Source organism: Ovis canadensis, chromosome 2 (genome assembly GCF_042477335.2).
Source record: "Ovis canadensis isolate MfBH-ARS-UI-01 breed Bighorn chromosome 2, ARS-UI_OviCan_v2, whole genome shotgun sequence".
Taxonomy (NCBI): domain Eukaryota; kingdom Metazoa; phylum Chordata; class Mammalia; order Artiodactyla; family Bovidae; genus Ovis; species Ovis canadensis.
Window position 1 is genome coordinate 61,024,227 of NC_091246.1, and position 14,024 is coordinate 61,038,250.

A 14,024-nucleotide genomic window follows, 5' to 3' on the forward strand; every position below is an offset into this window, starting at 1 on the left:
CCCTGTCTTAGATCTTGGTTGTTTCTCACATCTTCATGATTTTATTTTAGTGGGTCCCAGTAGTTGAACTGTGCTAAAACTTTCAATTTCCCAAAGGGGAAGATCTCAGTCAGCACCTAGATTCAGGTTGACTGGAAGCCAGACCCGCAGGCAGCAGCTTTTAATGTATACAAACACACAGAGTTCTGTGAGACCACAAGTATAAATCCTGCTGGCTGCCAGAGCCAGGTGATCTAGAAGTGTCTCCTGCAAGGTAGTCACAAAAATCAGGGTGCTAGACAAGTGTACAAGATCCTTTCTGGGAGATACCAGCCACCTGAAGTGAGATGGAAGGGGAATACAAAGATGTCATCCACTGGCTTCTGTCCCAGGACTGCATTTTAGTAGAACTGTAGAGGGTGCCAAACCAGAAGCCTGCTATCAGGCCCAAAGCTCCAAGCAAGCAGATAGGTTTCTTTCACAAAGAGACTGGGGATACATTTCAGTCTTCTCTCTGCACAGGTTCCCTTGAGATGGTGGTCAGCCACAAACTGTTGGTTGCAATTCCATAGGACCCAGGAATGCAAGCTTTGCTGGCCACCAGAGCTCAGTAATCAAGAAGTATCCCTTGGGTTGCAGCCACAAAAACTGGGGAATCAGACATAAAAGCTCCTCTTGGGGAGATACTGGTGCTTTGTAGCATGCAGAGGGAAAATCAAAAGATAGCACCCACTTTTCATCTCTTCAGAAGATTATAGTAGGCCCTTACATATGTATTTAATTAGAAGCCTGTTCTTCAGGTCACAGTTATGAAAATAAGCTAATATGTATTAGTTTCCATTGCTGCTGTAACAAGTAACCATTACCTTTGTGGCTCAACAAAACATTTATCTTCTCACCATTCTGTAGGTTAGTAGTCTGGTTTCAGTATGGCTCAGCTGCTTGTCTGCTCCTAGTTTTACAAGGTTGGAATTAATGTGCCATAGGCTACATTCTTTCTGGAGGCTCTAGGAATGAATCTGCTCCAAGTTTATTCAGGTTGATGACAGAAGTTCCAAACTGAGGTCTCTATTTACTTAACAACCTGTAAGTTGGAGATAGTTCTCAGTTTCTAGAGACTGCATGCATTTCTTCACTCATGGCCCCCTTCCTGCTTCTTCAAAGCCAGTTGCTGTGGGTCAAATCCTTCTCTTGTCTCGACTCTCTCTGTGATCCTTCTTCTGCCTCATGCCTTCTCTGCCTTCTTCTACTCCATCGCTCTGATGTGTACCTTGGGCCCATATGGATAATTCAGGAATCATCTCCGTATTTTAAAGTCAGTTGATAGTATTCCATCTATAAAATCTCTTCACAGCAATGAATGGATGGTAATCTTGGGGGGACACTTTATAACTCTGCCACCACACTAACTACCAGCTGTACACGTTAGTGGAAAGATCCTAAAAAAACATTAGCTTTAGTAAGTTTGTGATAAAGGTTTTGTGTGTGGTGTGTTTTAGGGCTAGTGATAGAATATCACTGGGATTTTCCCTTCTATGGAATACATGGGCTTAAAAGGTTCATAGGTATGATGCTATAGATGGGTGGACACATCTCAGTGGAAATTGGGGTGGACACATAAGGGGCTATACTCAAATTATATGGACTCAAGATTAGAATTTAGTTGTACTGATGTCTGGGCCAGGGCTATTTCTTCCCTGTCATTTATTCAGTTATTTACTTAATTATTCATTTATTAACTTATCTACTGATCAAAGAGTTATCAAGTGTCTATGAGACACGTTTTGTTAGAGTCATGAGATGTAAGCTGCCCTCATGGCTCAGGTGGTAAAGAATCTGCCTATAGTGTGGGAGACCCAGGTTCAATCCCTTGGTTGGAAATATCCCCTGGAGAAGGAAATGGCACCCTACTCCAGTATTCTTGCCTGGAGAATTCCATGGACAGAGAAGCCTGGCAGGCTACAGTCCATGGAGTCACAAAGAGTTGGACATGACTGAGCAACTAACACGTGAGATGTAAGACATTTGCTGACTTTGTCCCTGTGGGACAAACTTTGTACTGAGAATACATACATCAAATATTCCTACAACTAAATATATAATAATAGTATAATTGATATAAAAGTAGAGGCTTCCATGAAACCATATAGTAAAGAGATCTGATCTTGTTTGTAAGGATCAGGAAATGAAGTGTCATTTAAACTGAGATCCAGATAAGATATAGCTGGGTGTAGATAATTAGGGATGGAATAGTATTAGAGTAGGGGGAATGTCATGTGGGAAAGTTATAGGGTCAAGGCAGAGTAGAGGAGTCAGGGAAAGTTAGTGTTGCTGCAAAATATGAAGGGAGGGAGAGAATGGCATGAGATGAGGTTAGAGACGTGGAGTGGTCAGATTAACATGGAAAGGAATTTCAGCTTTATCTTAGGTAAAATGGGAAGCCACAAGGGGTTTAAACAGTTATCTCATATGAGCTTTGAATTTAGAGAAATAGCACTCCAGCATAATCTATTCTGTGTAGAGATTAGAGGAAGAAGATGAGGACATATGGAGCATGGATATAAGGGATGCGTTCAGTAAGGAGATGGGAAGCAGCTTGACCCAAGGTGTTGTTGACAAGGATGGTGGCAGGTGAAGGACAGAAAATGGATCTAACAGATATTTTGGAGGTAGAACTGTCTTGATTTGCTGACAGATCAGATATGGGACTGCTCAAGGGAAGATGATCAAGATGATTCTCTTCAGTTCTGTTCAGTCACTCAGTCATGTCTGACTCTTTGTGACCCCATGGACTGCAGCACGCCAGGCCTCCCTGTCCATCACCAGCTCCTGGAGTTTACTCAAACTCATGTCCATTGAGTCAGTGATGCCATCTTATCCTCTACCATCCCCTTCTCCCACTTTCAATCTTTCCCAGAATCAGGGTCTTTTCCAGTGAGTCAGTTCTTTGCATCAGGTGGCCAAAGTATTGGAGTTTCAGCTTCAGCATTAGTCCTTCCAATGAATATTCAGGACTAATTTCCTTTAGGATGGACTGGTTGGATCTCCTTGGAGTCCAAGGGACTCTCAAGAGTCTTCTCCAAAGCCACAGTTCAAAAACATCAGTTCTTCAGTGCTCAGCTTTCTTTATAGTCCAACTCTCACGTCCATTCACGACTACTGGAAAAACTGTAGCTTTGACTAGACGGACCTATGTTGGCAAAGTTATGTCTCTGCTATTTAATGTGCTATCTAGGTTGGTCATAACTTTTCTTCCAAGGAGCAAACGTCTTTTAATTTCATGGCTGCAGTCACCATCTGCAGTGATTTTGGAGCCCCCAAATATAAAGTCTGTCACTGTTTCCACTGTTTTCCCCATCTATTTTCCATGAAGTGATGGGACCAGATGCCATGATCTTAGTTTTCTGAATGTTGAGTTTTAAGCCAACGTTTTCACTCTCCTTTTTCACTTTCATCAAGAGGCTCTTTAGTTCTTCAATTTCTGTCATAAGGGTGGTGTCATCTGCATATCTGAGATTATTGATATTTCTCCTGGCAGTCTTGATTCCAGCTAGTGCTTCATCCAGCCCAGCGTTTCTCATGATGTACTCTGCATATAAGTTAAATAAGCAGGAAGACTATACAGCCTTGATGTACTCCGTTACCAATTTGGAACAAATCTGTTGTTCCATGTCCAGTTTTAACTGTTGTTTCCTGACGTGCATATAGATTTCTCAGGAGGCAGGTCAGGTTCTCTGGTATTCCCATCTCTTTCAGAATTTTCCACAGTTTGTTGTGATTCACACAGTCCAAGGCTTTGGCATAGTCAATAAAGCAGAAGGTATTTTTCTTGAACTCTCTTGCTTTTTCGATGATCCAGTGGATGTTGGCAATTTGGTCTCTGGTTCCTCTGCCTTTTCTAAATCCAACTTGAACATCTGGTAGTTCATGGTTCATGTACTGTTGAAGCCTGGCTTGGAGAATTTTGAGCATTACTTTGCTAGCATATGAGATGAGTGCAATTGTGTGGTAGTTTGAAAATTCTTTGGCATTGCCTTTCTTTGGGATTGGAATGAAAACTGACCTTTTCCAGTCCTGTGGCCACTGCTGAGTTTTCCAAATTTGCTAGCATATGGAGTGCAGCACTTTCACAGGATCATCTTTCAGGATTTGAAATAGCTCAACTGGAATTCCATCACCTCCATTAGTTTTGTTTGTAGTGATGCTTCCAAAGGCCCACTTGACTTCACATTCCAGGATGTCTGGCTCTAGGTGAGTGATCACACCATCGTGATTATCTGAGTTGTGAAGATCTTTTTTGTATAGTTCTTCTGTGTATTCTTGCCACCTCTTCTTAATATCTTCTGCTTCTGTTAGGTCCATACGATTTCTCTCCTTTACTGTGCCCATCTTTGCATGAAAAGTTCCCTTTGGATTTCTAATTTTCTTGGAAGAGATCTCTAGTCTTTCCCATTCTATTGTTTTCACTATTTCTTTGCATTGATCACTGAGGAAGGCTTTCTTATCTCTCCTAGCTTCTAATGATACAAGTCAGTTAAAGATTACATTTTTGTACATAATAAAACTTACATTTTCTTGATAGTTTAGATTTTATTATGTTGCAACAGTTATGGATTTGTGTCAAGAAAATGCTGTTGAATCTCACCTGGAAATAATTTTTTTTAATGGATTTGTCAAAGGAGCTCTTTAAATTTGTATTTCGTGATGGTTTTCAGCACTCTAATGTTCTGTGTTCCCTGTATCTCTGTTGTTTCTTCTTCATTTCTTTGAGGCTAGAGAATGCAAATGATGACTTCCAGGACAAGGAGAAATTAGCATGAAAGGGACATCACGTGCTCATTTCTTATTAGTCACTGCCTCATTTCCTTTTCCTTTAGGTCCTATCTGATCTCCTTTGCCCACATGGCCCATTGGTCCCTACTAATTCTCATAGTGATATTGAAATACACTCCTAGCTTGATCCCACAAAACACTATGTGGCTGTGCTCAGTAGTCCTGGGTACAGATTGCTCTAGTCACGAGACAGCATGGACCTTGGACCAGACATTGTCAGGTGACCTATGTAATCCTGATGTAGGCGTCATGATCACAGCCTGAAGCTTGTTTCAACAGCCAACTTCCTTGGCTCTTATATTTTTCTTGGAGACTTTGATATCAGATCGTCTGGATTTAAATTAATCCCAGATCTTCTATTTAACCACTAGGGTGCTTAAAGCATTTACCTCATCTGCATTCTTATTTGTAGAGAGAATAAAATCAGGCTATTGGCAATATTGAATGAGATAGCTCATATAAAGAATTGAGCACAGTGCTTAGTACATAGATAGCATTCCATATATGGGAGTTACTCTTTCTGTTGTTCTGTTGTTATGAAGGGTAGTTCCTCACATATTATTAATTCTTTCCTTTTACTCTTCTCTGGTAATGACAGTTTAGAGGACAAAGGGTTTTCTTTTAGAAGGAAAAGAAGATTATGAGCCAGTCATTGTCCCCTAGTCTTGCAAACAGGCTTTGCCAGATTTCTTGCTCTAGTCATGGACATCCCAGTGAAGAGAAGCTATGGGCTGCCTCCTCTCATGTGAGTGAATCTGATAGTTGAGCTCTGCTTAGTACCCTGTCCTTTGAGTTAGTTGGCTCAATGCAGCCATCAATCCCTTGGGTACTGAAGCAAATACAGCCTTCTCAGCATTCTGCCTGAACAAATGCTTCATACATTTGTTGGCAGGAAGCCACAAGTTGACTTCATGGGGTCCTTAAGTAAGTCAGTTAGCCTCTCTGAAAAGAAAGGCTGATGATTCAAAAAATAAAGAGGTTGAAGAGGGCAGTAGCCCATTCTAGGCCCTTTGTGAGTTGAACTCTGGGGTCTTCCCATTCCCTTCCTTCACTTGCTCACCTTGCCCACTCTCTGCCTCTTAGTCCACAAGCCCTCTGATGGTTTTGTCCCTTTGTACCAGTTCTGTCTCTCAAGAATCCTTCTCCGACATCCTCACCTTCTTTGACTTACAAATTCCTGTTTATCTTTCAAGACTCATGTCTAATGAAACTTCTCTCTGAAGTCTTCTTATTCATTCATTCCACAAATATTTACTAAGCAAGGCACTGTGTTAGACACTGTCCAAGGCACTGTGTTAGACATCTTGTCCACTGTGGACAAGATGGAAAAACCTCAGCTCCTGTGGTGCTGAGGGAGAGACTGACAATGAACAAGCCAATGAACTGTAGAATGGCATGTTTGTGGTGCTAGACCAAAAAGGTGGGCAGGTGTGGGGTGAATGGTAGAAGGAGCTGCTTCTGAGAGAGCTGTTTTTGAACTAAGATCTGTAGGATGAGAAGATATCAGCCATGTGAAGAGCAGGGTTCTGGAGGCACACATATGCTAGTTTTGTTTGGAGAACAAAAAGAATGGTATGATTAGAATATGAACAAGAGAGCATGACAAGGTATCAGAAAGGTCTCAGGTAAGGAGTTCAGATTTTATTCTGAGTGAATAGGGAGAGGCGAAATCAGATTTTGTGTTTATAATAGCACTCTGCCATCTGCGTGGAGCATGGATGGGGGGAGAAGCAGAGAGCCTGATTAGGAGGCTCTGGCAGAGTTTAGGGTAGAGAGGATGGTGTTTTGATCCAGAATTACAGCTACAGAGTGGGGAGAAGTCACTTAGGATATATCATGGAGGTCAGTGGGATCTTGCCAATGGATTGGGTTTGAGGGTAGCAAAAAGAGAAATCCTAGGGTTTAGGTTTGAGCAACTGGTGGATGGATGGAGTTTTAGATGTATTTTAATACCATATGCTGAGATGGGAGACAATCTGTGATAATGTTTAGGGGATTAGCAAGTCTAAAGTCTATTTTGGACATGTTAATTTTGAGATGCCTGTTAGCCATCTGAAGGGAAATGGCAGGTAGCTATTTGGATCTACAGGTGGGAATCTTGAGGGAAGACATCAGAATTATGTGTAAATATATCCTCCCCCTACATGAGGAGTGAATTTGTCCCTCCTCTGCAGGGTTACATTAGAAACCCAACAGATCCTAGGTTCTCCTGTCTCTGTGAGTACCACATCATATCAAACATTAAAATTCACCTTTATCCCACATTAATTATGTGATTCCTTAAGTGTTGAGCTGCAGTTGACTAGTTCGATATGTTGCATTCTGTAGATATTTAATTAAAATATCATTTGATTTTGCACATTTTAAAGGCAAATCTGTTTTGAATGTTTCATGTTATTTTTGGATGCCCTTGGAAAGCTTATCATGTGAGCCATGGTACATTTAACCCTTAATTAGTAAAGTGAGTGTGCTTGCTCTTTTTGACTCCCAGCAATATTGTGATGCTTTTTAAAAGGCCTTTCAGGAGCTTCATGTTATAACCATGTAATTTGGTTTGTTTACCACTAGACCATAAGCTTGAAGAGGGCACGAAGGACCTCAGTGCTTGGTATATAGAAAGAAACTCAAAGTTTGTTTATGGAAGCAATTTACTTGGATTAATAAGGAGAAAAAGCCAAGTCCAGGAATATAGTGTGCTTTCTATCCACACTTGGGAAAAGGCTCTTACCCCTGTCTTGCAATGTATGTAATATGGACTTGTTTTCTCCTTGGCACTCATAAAAGGGAGGCAGTGTTGTACAGAAACTTGATGTTCTGGGCTTGATTTTAATCCATATCCTTGATAGTTGTGAATTTTGCAACAGAAAGTTAGTTTCTGTAGGTGGCTCTGATATTTGTGGGGGCAAAATTAAATAATGCCATTGTAGTAAAACTCTGCTGGCTTAAAAACACTGTATTCCTGTAGTATATTCTTTTCTAAAAAGTATCTTAAAATTCAGACCTCAGGGAATGTTTCTGTAAATTTCTAGAAGTGGAGATGCAAAATATCTTTTGTTGCCTGACATCTGACCTGGAAAAAGCCAAGAGCTGCAACAATTATTGTGGTGAGGGACTCAACAATGGCCCTTTAGAGAAAAAAATCTTGCAAGAAAATCCTTCAGCAATAAGACAGTTAAACATCTTTCTAAGTCTCTTATAGGAAGAAGGTAGGAAGGAACAGCTGGAGTTCCCAGGTCCCATACTTGCCCTAGGAGACTCAGTGATGCTATACAGCTGTATCCTTCTTGCCCAAGAATTGACTTTGGGCCAGATCTTTGCCTCTCATGATAAAGAGGAGACATGGTTTTATGGTTTATAGCCCCAATACTATTGCCAAATTGCTCCATGAGCCATAGTGAAATTAAGTCCATCTTGGCTATGCCTTGCTAAATTTGTCAGTGGCTCCAAAATATTCTGCCAATAATTTCAGATTTTATGGGTTTTAACAAAAATAACTTTGGAAATGGACATCAACCAGGGAAGAGAAATGGTTTATACTTGTCATTGACACATACTGAGTTTGGAGCCCAGGCCCAGCTTGGGACAGGTGAGGTCGAACTGCAGCTGGCCTTTGTGTTCCCCTCCCATTTTGTATTAGAAAATTGCCTCCAGTTTTCTCTGATTGTCAAATTGCTGTTTGTCACTGCCCCTTGTGTGAAGCTGAATGATCATATGAAAGCAGTTAAGAATGCATGCCCACTTACATTTAAGCTGCATGATCTTTTTTCTACATGAGGGGATGTTAAATACTTACATACTCAGATGTGCCTATAGTGTTGATCACTTGATGGAGAAATTTTAACTTAGCAGTTACTACAACAGTTACTTTCCCTTCTCTGTGAAGCACTCAGTTTGCAAATTCCTCAAAATGAAGAGTAGACTGCTGTGTGGAAATGAGGAGTCTGATAGAAGAGATGAGTAGCATGATGATGGAGCTCTAATATTGGCTGAAAGATGAGAGAGTGCTGATCAGTCCAGGGATGGATATTAATGAATACCAAGGTCTCCCATGGGTATGGAAATTGAAAAGAATGGGCACACTATCCATCTTATGGAAAATGTAAAAATGTCAATTCTTCTTGACTGATCCATCACATCTTGAATTACTGTTCTTTGTAGCAATGGGGTAATTAGTTAAAACCATTAGAACAATCGACTTGCTTCCCTGAACAACTCTTGGGCAGCAGATTTGCTGGTGATGCTCCTCTTGCTTTAGTTCCATCTGCTTAGTTAAGCCTCTGCCATCCTCCAAGATCCAATACCAGTCTAAACTGCTCTAAGAAACACCTGACTAATCCAATTCAAAGGGATTTCTACCTGTCTGAACTTAACTTACTCATCTGAGATTTAGAAGTCACTCCTTAGGATTAATGGTCTTACTGTTGAATTTTATTTTTATTATTCTAAGTCTGGTTTTGCAATCCCAATGAATTTATTTCAAGTCCATATGCCTCAGCTTTCTCATTTGTAAACAGAGGATACTACATGTATTTCTGTTCTAGAATTTTTGTGAGACTTAAAAGAGTATATTTATTGGGTTGGCCAAAAAGCTCTTTCAGGTTTTTCTGTACCATCTTAGGGGAAACTTGAATGAACTTTTTGGCCAACCCAATATATCTACACACACACACACACACACACACTCTGTATTCCCATATTGTACAGCACATAGTAAATGGTCAATAAAATTAGTTTCTCCCTATCTCCATAATGGGACTTCATGGCAACAGAAGCTCTTTCTTATACCTTTTTGTATCCCCAAATCTTTAAACCTAATCAGAGCTCAATATGTGTGTCACTTCTGTTGATTTCTCATTTCTTTTTGCAAAAGGCAGGGCATTGAACCTTCAGGGCTAGTGACCATCACAAGCAGGGTTCACAAAGGTCTATGATCCATGGTTGTTTATTTGCTAACTATACAGTTCTACCCTGTAGCATGTACTAGAGACTAGTCTTAGACAAAGTCATCTTCTAGGCATCTAGGGATACAGCCACAGGGATATGATACAGCCAGGGATAATGATGCACAGGATATCAGCCAACTGAATAAGGCCATCTTCTATAACGTCTTTCACACTCCCCACCTCTTTGTGCCCAGCACCATGGTCCCCACCCTTTCATACACCCACAGGTAGGTGTGCAGTAGTCCATGCCCTGGGGGAAGCCAGGGAAAGAGCAGGTCCAGATGGCTCTTTCACTGGACATTGCACCTGTACAATGCAATAGCAACTGCACCAAGCTTTTGTAGATTTTTTTACAACCTGCTTACTAAAAATGGGATTTAACAGTCATTCATGACCAAACCTAAATTGTTCCTTTCTTCTATTGATGTTACATTCTCCTTTTTTCAGTTCCCATCTCTGTTCACCCTTTCTTCCCAATCTTATTTATATGCTCCATTCACCCCCCTTTCTTCCATATTCAGCTTCTGTATGGAAACAGAAGTTTCTCATGACCTCACCCTTTCAGAGATGTTTGCACATGGTTATGAACAGATCAAATAAACAGGAACTTAGGTTAATTTAATAGAAAAAATAAAATATGGAATAACATTGATTTTGGCCAGTATCAATTACAACCATTCTACTATATTTTACAAAAAAACAACTGAACATTTTACACATGTACAGTATTTTTCAGTAAAAGTGAATTTGGATTTAACAATGGATCACTAATGAAAAGACAAAAGAAAACAGAAAATAGGACTTTTGGCTCTAGGTTAGAGTATTTGTTAAGTCTCCAAACTTTGTACTATCCATTACATATATCTCATTATGAATATATATATTTATACATAATATATAACATTAACTTAAACTTTGAAAGCATTATGTTCTAGTTAATAATATTCTGAGGATAAACGAGGCAGTAACCACTAGTAGTTAAACCAGTATTTCCACAATGTGTGTCTGCATGGTCAGTGAGAAATGGAACACATGTTGGTGGACCCCAATGGTTTTGACTGTCAGATTGATGGTTATTTGTCTAAGAACACAGACATCATTTTTATTTTTCCCTTCATAGTAACTTTGTGCCTCAAATATTATGGGTGGGTTCAGTTAAATGGATTCTTCTGCAGGCAGATCTGGTTTCACCATCTACTTGACAGGCTCTCACTTACTTTTGTCCACTTAAGAGACTACGACTTTAAATGTAAGACTCTACATGCCAGACCCAGCACTAACTTGCTTTCTTTAGGTCAGAAAGGCCTGCAGTGTTATGAAGAGGAAAAATTACCCAACAAAATCAGTTGATCCCCTAGTTATATATGAATCATTACATGACTTAGGATCACTGCAGTGCTATTAAAAGGGTCATTAGACTTTGTACTCATTATTTACCTTGGGTTAAATGTTAACTTTGATGTCTTGGAATACAAAATTTCAAGTTAGGCCTGTTTACTAGCTTGCTTCTTGGATGGGGACCTTAGTTAGCATCCATTTCCCAGGATAACCTATATTGATATCATTCCTCCTCTCATCTTGGAAGTGAGGCTGTCCGAAGCCTAAAGTCTACAAGATGGCTGGTCACTCTGAAAGCAAATGAGGTCACCAATGGAGCTTTGATATGAAACATGAAGAAACTTGATATTAGTCTCTGCTCTCTTAAAGAAACTCAAAAAAAGATCTATCAAGCTTCCTCATTTCTGACCACTGATCCAAAGAGTATTCACAAAGTCAGTCTGCTAGATTCCAGGATGGGTTTGGGGACTCATAGAAAACCAGTGAGTATATTTCCAGGAAAACAGATGGTCTCATTGACATTCAGTGGACAGGTGTATCAGCATGGTTATAGAGCGACAGAGGAGTGGGGAAGGAACAGAACCAGGAGGGTACAATCATGCTGCCCATATTCCATTTCCAGTTTTATTTTCTTAAAATGATAAGATGAAAAAACACTTCTAATAAGCACCATTGAAAAATGTTACCCCGCCAACTTGGGCACAGGCTTAAATATTATTTAAATAAATTCCATTTCTTAAAAAATACAGGACCTTTTAGAAACTTTTGACTCTAGGAAGAAATTTCCTTCATCATATCCAAAACACTTTCCCCTACAATACATGGAATTTCTGATGGCCTTAAAAAAATGCTATGGGGTAATGGCTGAATAGCACCAAGAGCATGTGCAGGGTTTACAAGTGAACACTCTGGATTTGGGGGGAGCTGGATCAGTCTCAGCTATTCTGTGAATCTTTGCATTCTGTCCATCACCAGTTTGACTATGCAGAGCAATCCCATTTGACCAGCTGTATGTAAAATAACCGAATCTACCATGGAAAAGCCAGTAGCAGCAAGTCTATCTGATGAAACCAGTGGAGCAGACTTATCAAGTGGGCATAATGCCAAAACCAGCACATAATGCATGAAGTAAATTATGTGTGGAAAGTATCAATGGCCAGCTGTGAAAAGCCAAGACAAATGACACTGAACACAACTCTGTGGGATGTTCTTAATGCCCTTAGGTCCAGTTTTCTGCCATTTCCCCCAACAGTGGACTCAAGCATGAAAAATGATGAATGCAAGAGCTTTCTGTTTCATTTTGATCTACGTCTGCTCTTGTGATGTTTTTGAAAGGGATTTTTAGGCGTCTCAAAGGGGGAAGCAAGCAAGTAAATGCAAAAGGGGAAAAAAAAAAGAAAAACAAAAAACAAAATGGACCTTCAAAAACAGGGCAGGAAATCAAATCATTACTTTAACGTCAAATTTTGGCATCAGATGCTTTGGTCATACAATACTGTCTCTGTGGTTCTGGCTGTTTAGCACTAAACACCCAGTTATAAAAGGTAGGCTTGTTGTAGGTTTATTTCTTTTTCCATTTAAGTTCTGACAAAACAGTTCACCATCTCCCTGCACAAATTGGAGCAAGAGAGAAAAAGAGAGCAAGAAAGAGAGAGGTGGCTTGCTTTTTTTTTTTTTGCTTGTTTTTTTCTTTTTAATAATAATATGGAGTAATCTATAAGTCTACAGGAACAAAGAAATCTAGGATGGCAGCTCAGCCTTGGAATGTACATGTTTTGCAGCACAGTTGTTGAAGAACCTTCCGTTGGCACAGATTGTTCTTTTTCACTAGCATACAGAAGCCTCCTTCCGCCCAGGACTCTTCCGTTGCTTTTCCAGGAATTCAGCAAGAGACAGGGGAAGTTGAGGACGAGAGCAGCATGATGGACACACATGGAAGAAGGTTGTGATTGGCCAGAGAGGCAGATTGGGGGGATTGGAAGGGATCATTCAGGAGCAGTCAACAGGAGGAAAATTTGGTCCACCCAGAGTGATTTCAGTCAACAGCATTGTTTTTCAAGAAGCATTGTTTTGCAGTCCAGCGGTAAATGTGATTGGTATCCATTTATGAAAAGAAAAAAAGATTATAAAAAGAATAAATTAGAAATCAATAATAATACAAGCGAGGATTCTTCTTTCTGGAATTACCTACAGAAGAGCATATACAGTCATTTATACTATATTTCATTGAGTCTAAGACACTGGATTTCAGATACACCACTTTTTTAAGTACTGCCAAGAAAAATTCTTATTAAATGGTGACACAATAACCTTTTGTCAATTAGCATATTTGTTTTATGCTTATTAAAGTATTTGCATAACATGCTGTTTTCTTTTCTGGGCTTAAGTAATAACCCTTCCTTTGAAAATTGAGACATAGTTAACGTTTTGAAGTGCAATTAAATGCCACATAAGTAGGAGTGATCATATGCCTCAGTTGACTAGATAGATCTGTGACTAAGTCACAGGTGATGACAGCTACATCACATCAACCTGTGGATCAAAGCAGTTGTAAGCTGCCACGAATTATAAGATGCATCTGATTCCAGAGCTATTAAAATATAATAAAAAAGTATGTCTTAGAATCACTGAAATATGACAGTTGAAAGAAAATAATAACACATCCCTAACAGCACATGGTGATTGCCATGTGATTTGAAAAGCCTAGTGAGCCGTCCATGATCTCATTCTTTAACCTACCTGAAAAGGGACTCATCACAAATCATGGTTCTTCGTTTTCCACTTTTGCCCACAATCCTGACACTCCACTTTTACCAAAGTGCCACTGGCATAAATGATCCCGTGCTTACCATGGTTTAGGGAAAGCAGTTAAAGATCATAAACCTTTAAATGCCTGTTACCAAGTACAAGGTGAACCTTTCAAGTCATAGT

At 39.9% G+C, this 14,024-nt stretch overlaps 1 protein-coding gene across 3 annotated transcripts in view; it reads right to left on the reverse strand.

The window, feature by feature from the left end:
- Positions 1–14,024, reverse strand: part of PCSK5 (proprotein convertase subtilisin/kexin type 5) — a 503,732-nt gene that overhangs the window by 136,455 nt on the left and 353,253 nt on the right. The window contains exon 21 of one of the 3 annotated variants that reach the window (XM_069576330.1): positions 11,693–12,962. The exons of the other annotated variants lie outside the window; for them this stretch is intronic. Coding sequence (XP_069432431.1) covers positions 12,847–12,962 — 116 coding nt within the window. The 3' untranslated portion in view covers positions 11,693–12,846. Of the gene's footprint in view, positions 1–11,692; positions 12,963–14,024 lie in introns of those variants that run through there. 3 annotated transcript variants of the gene reach the window in all.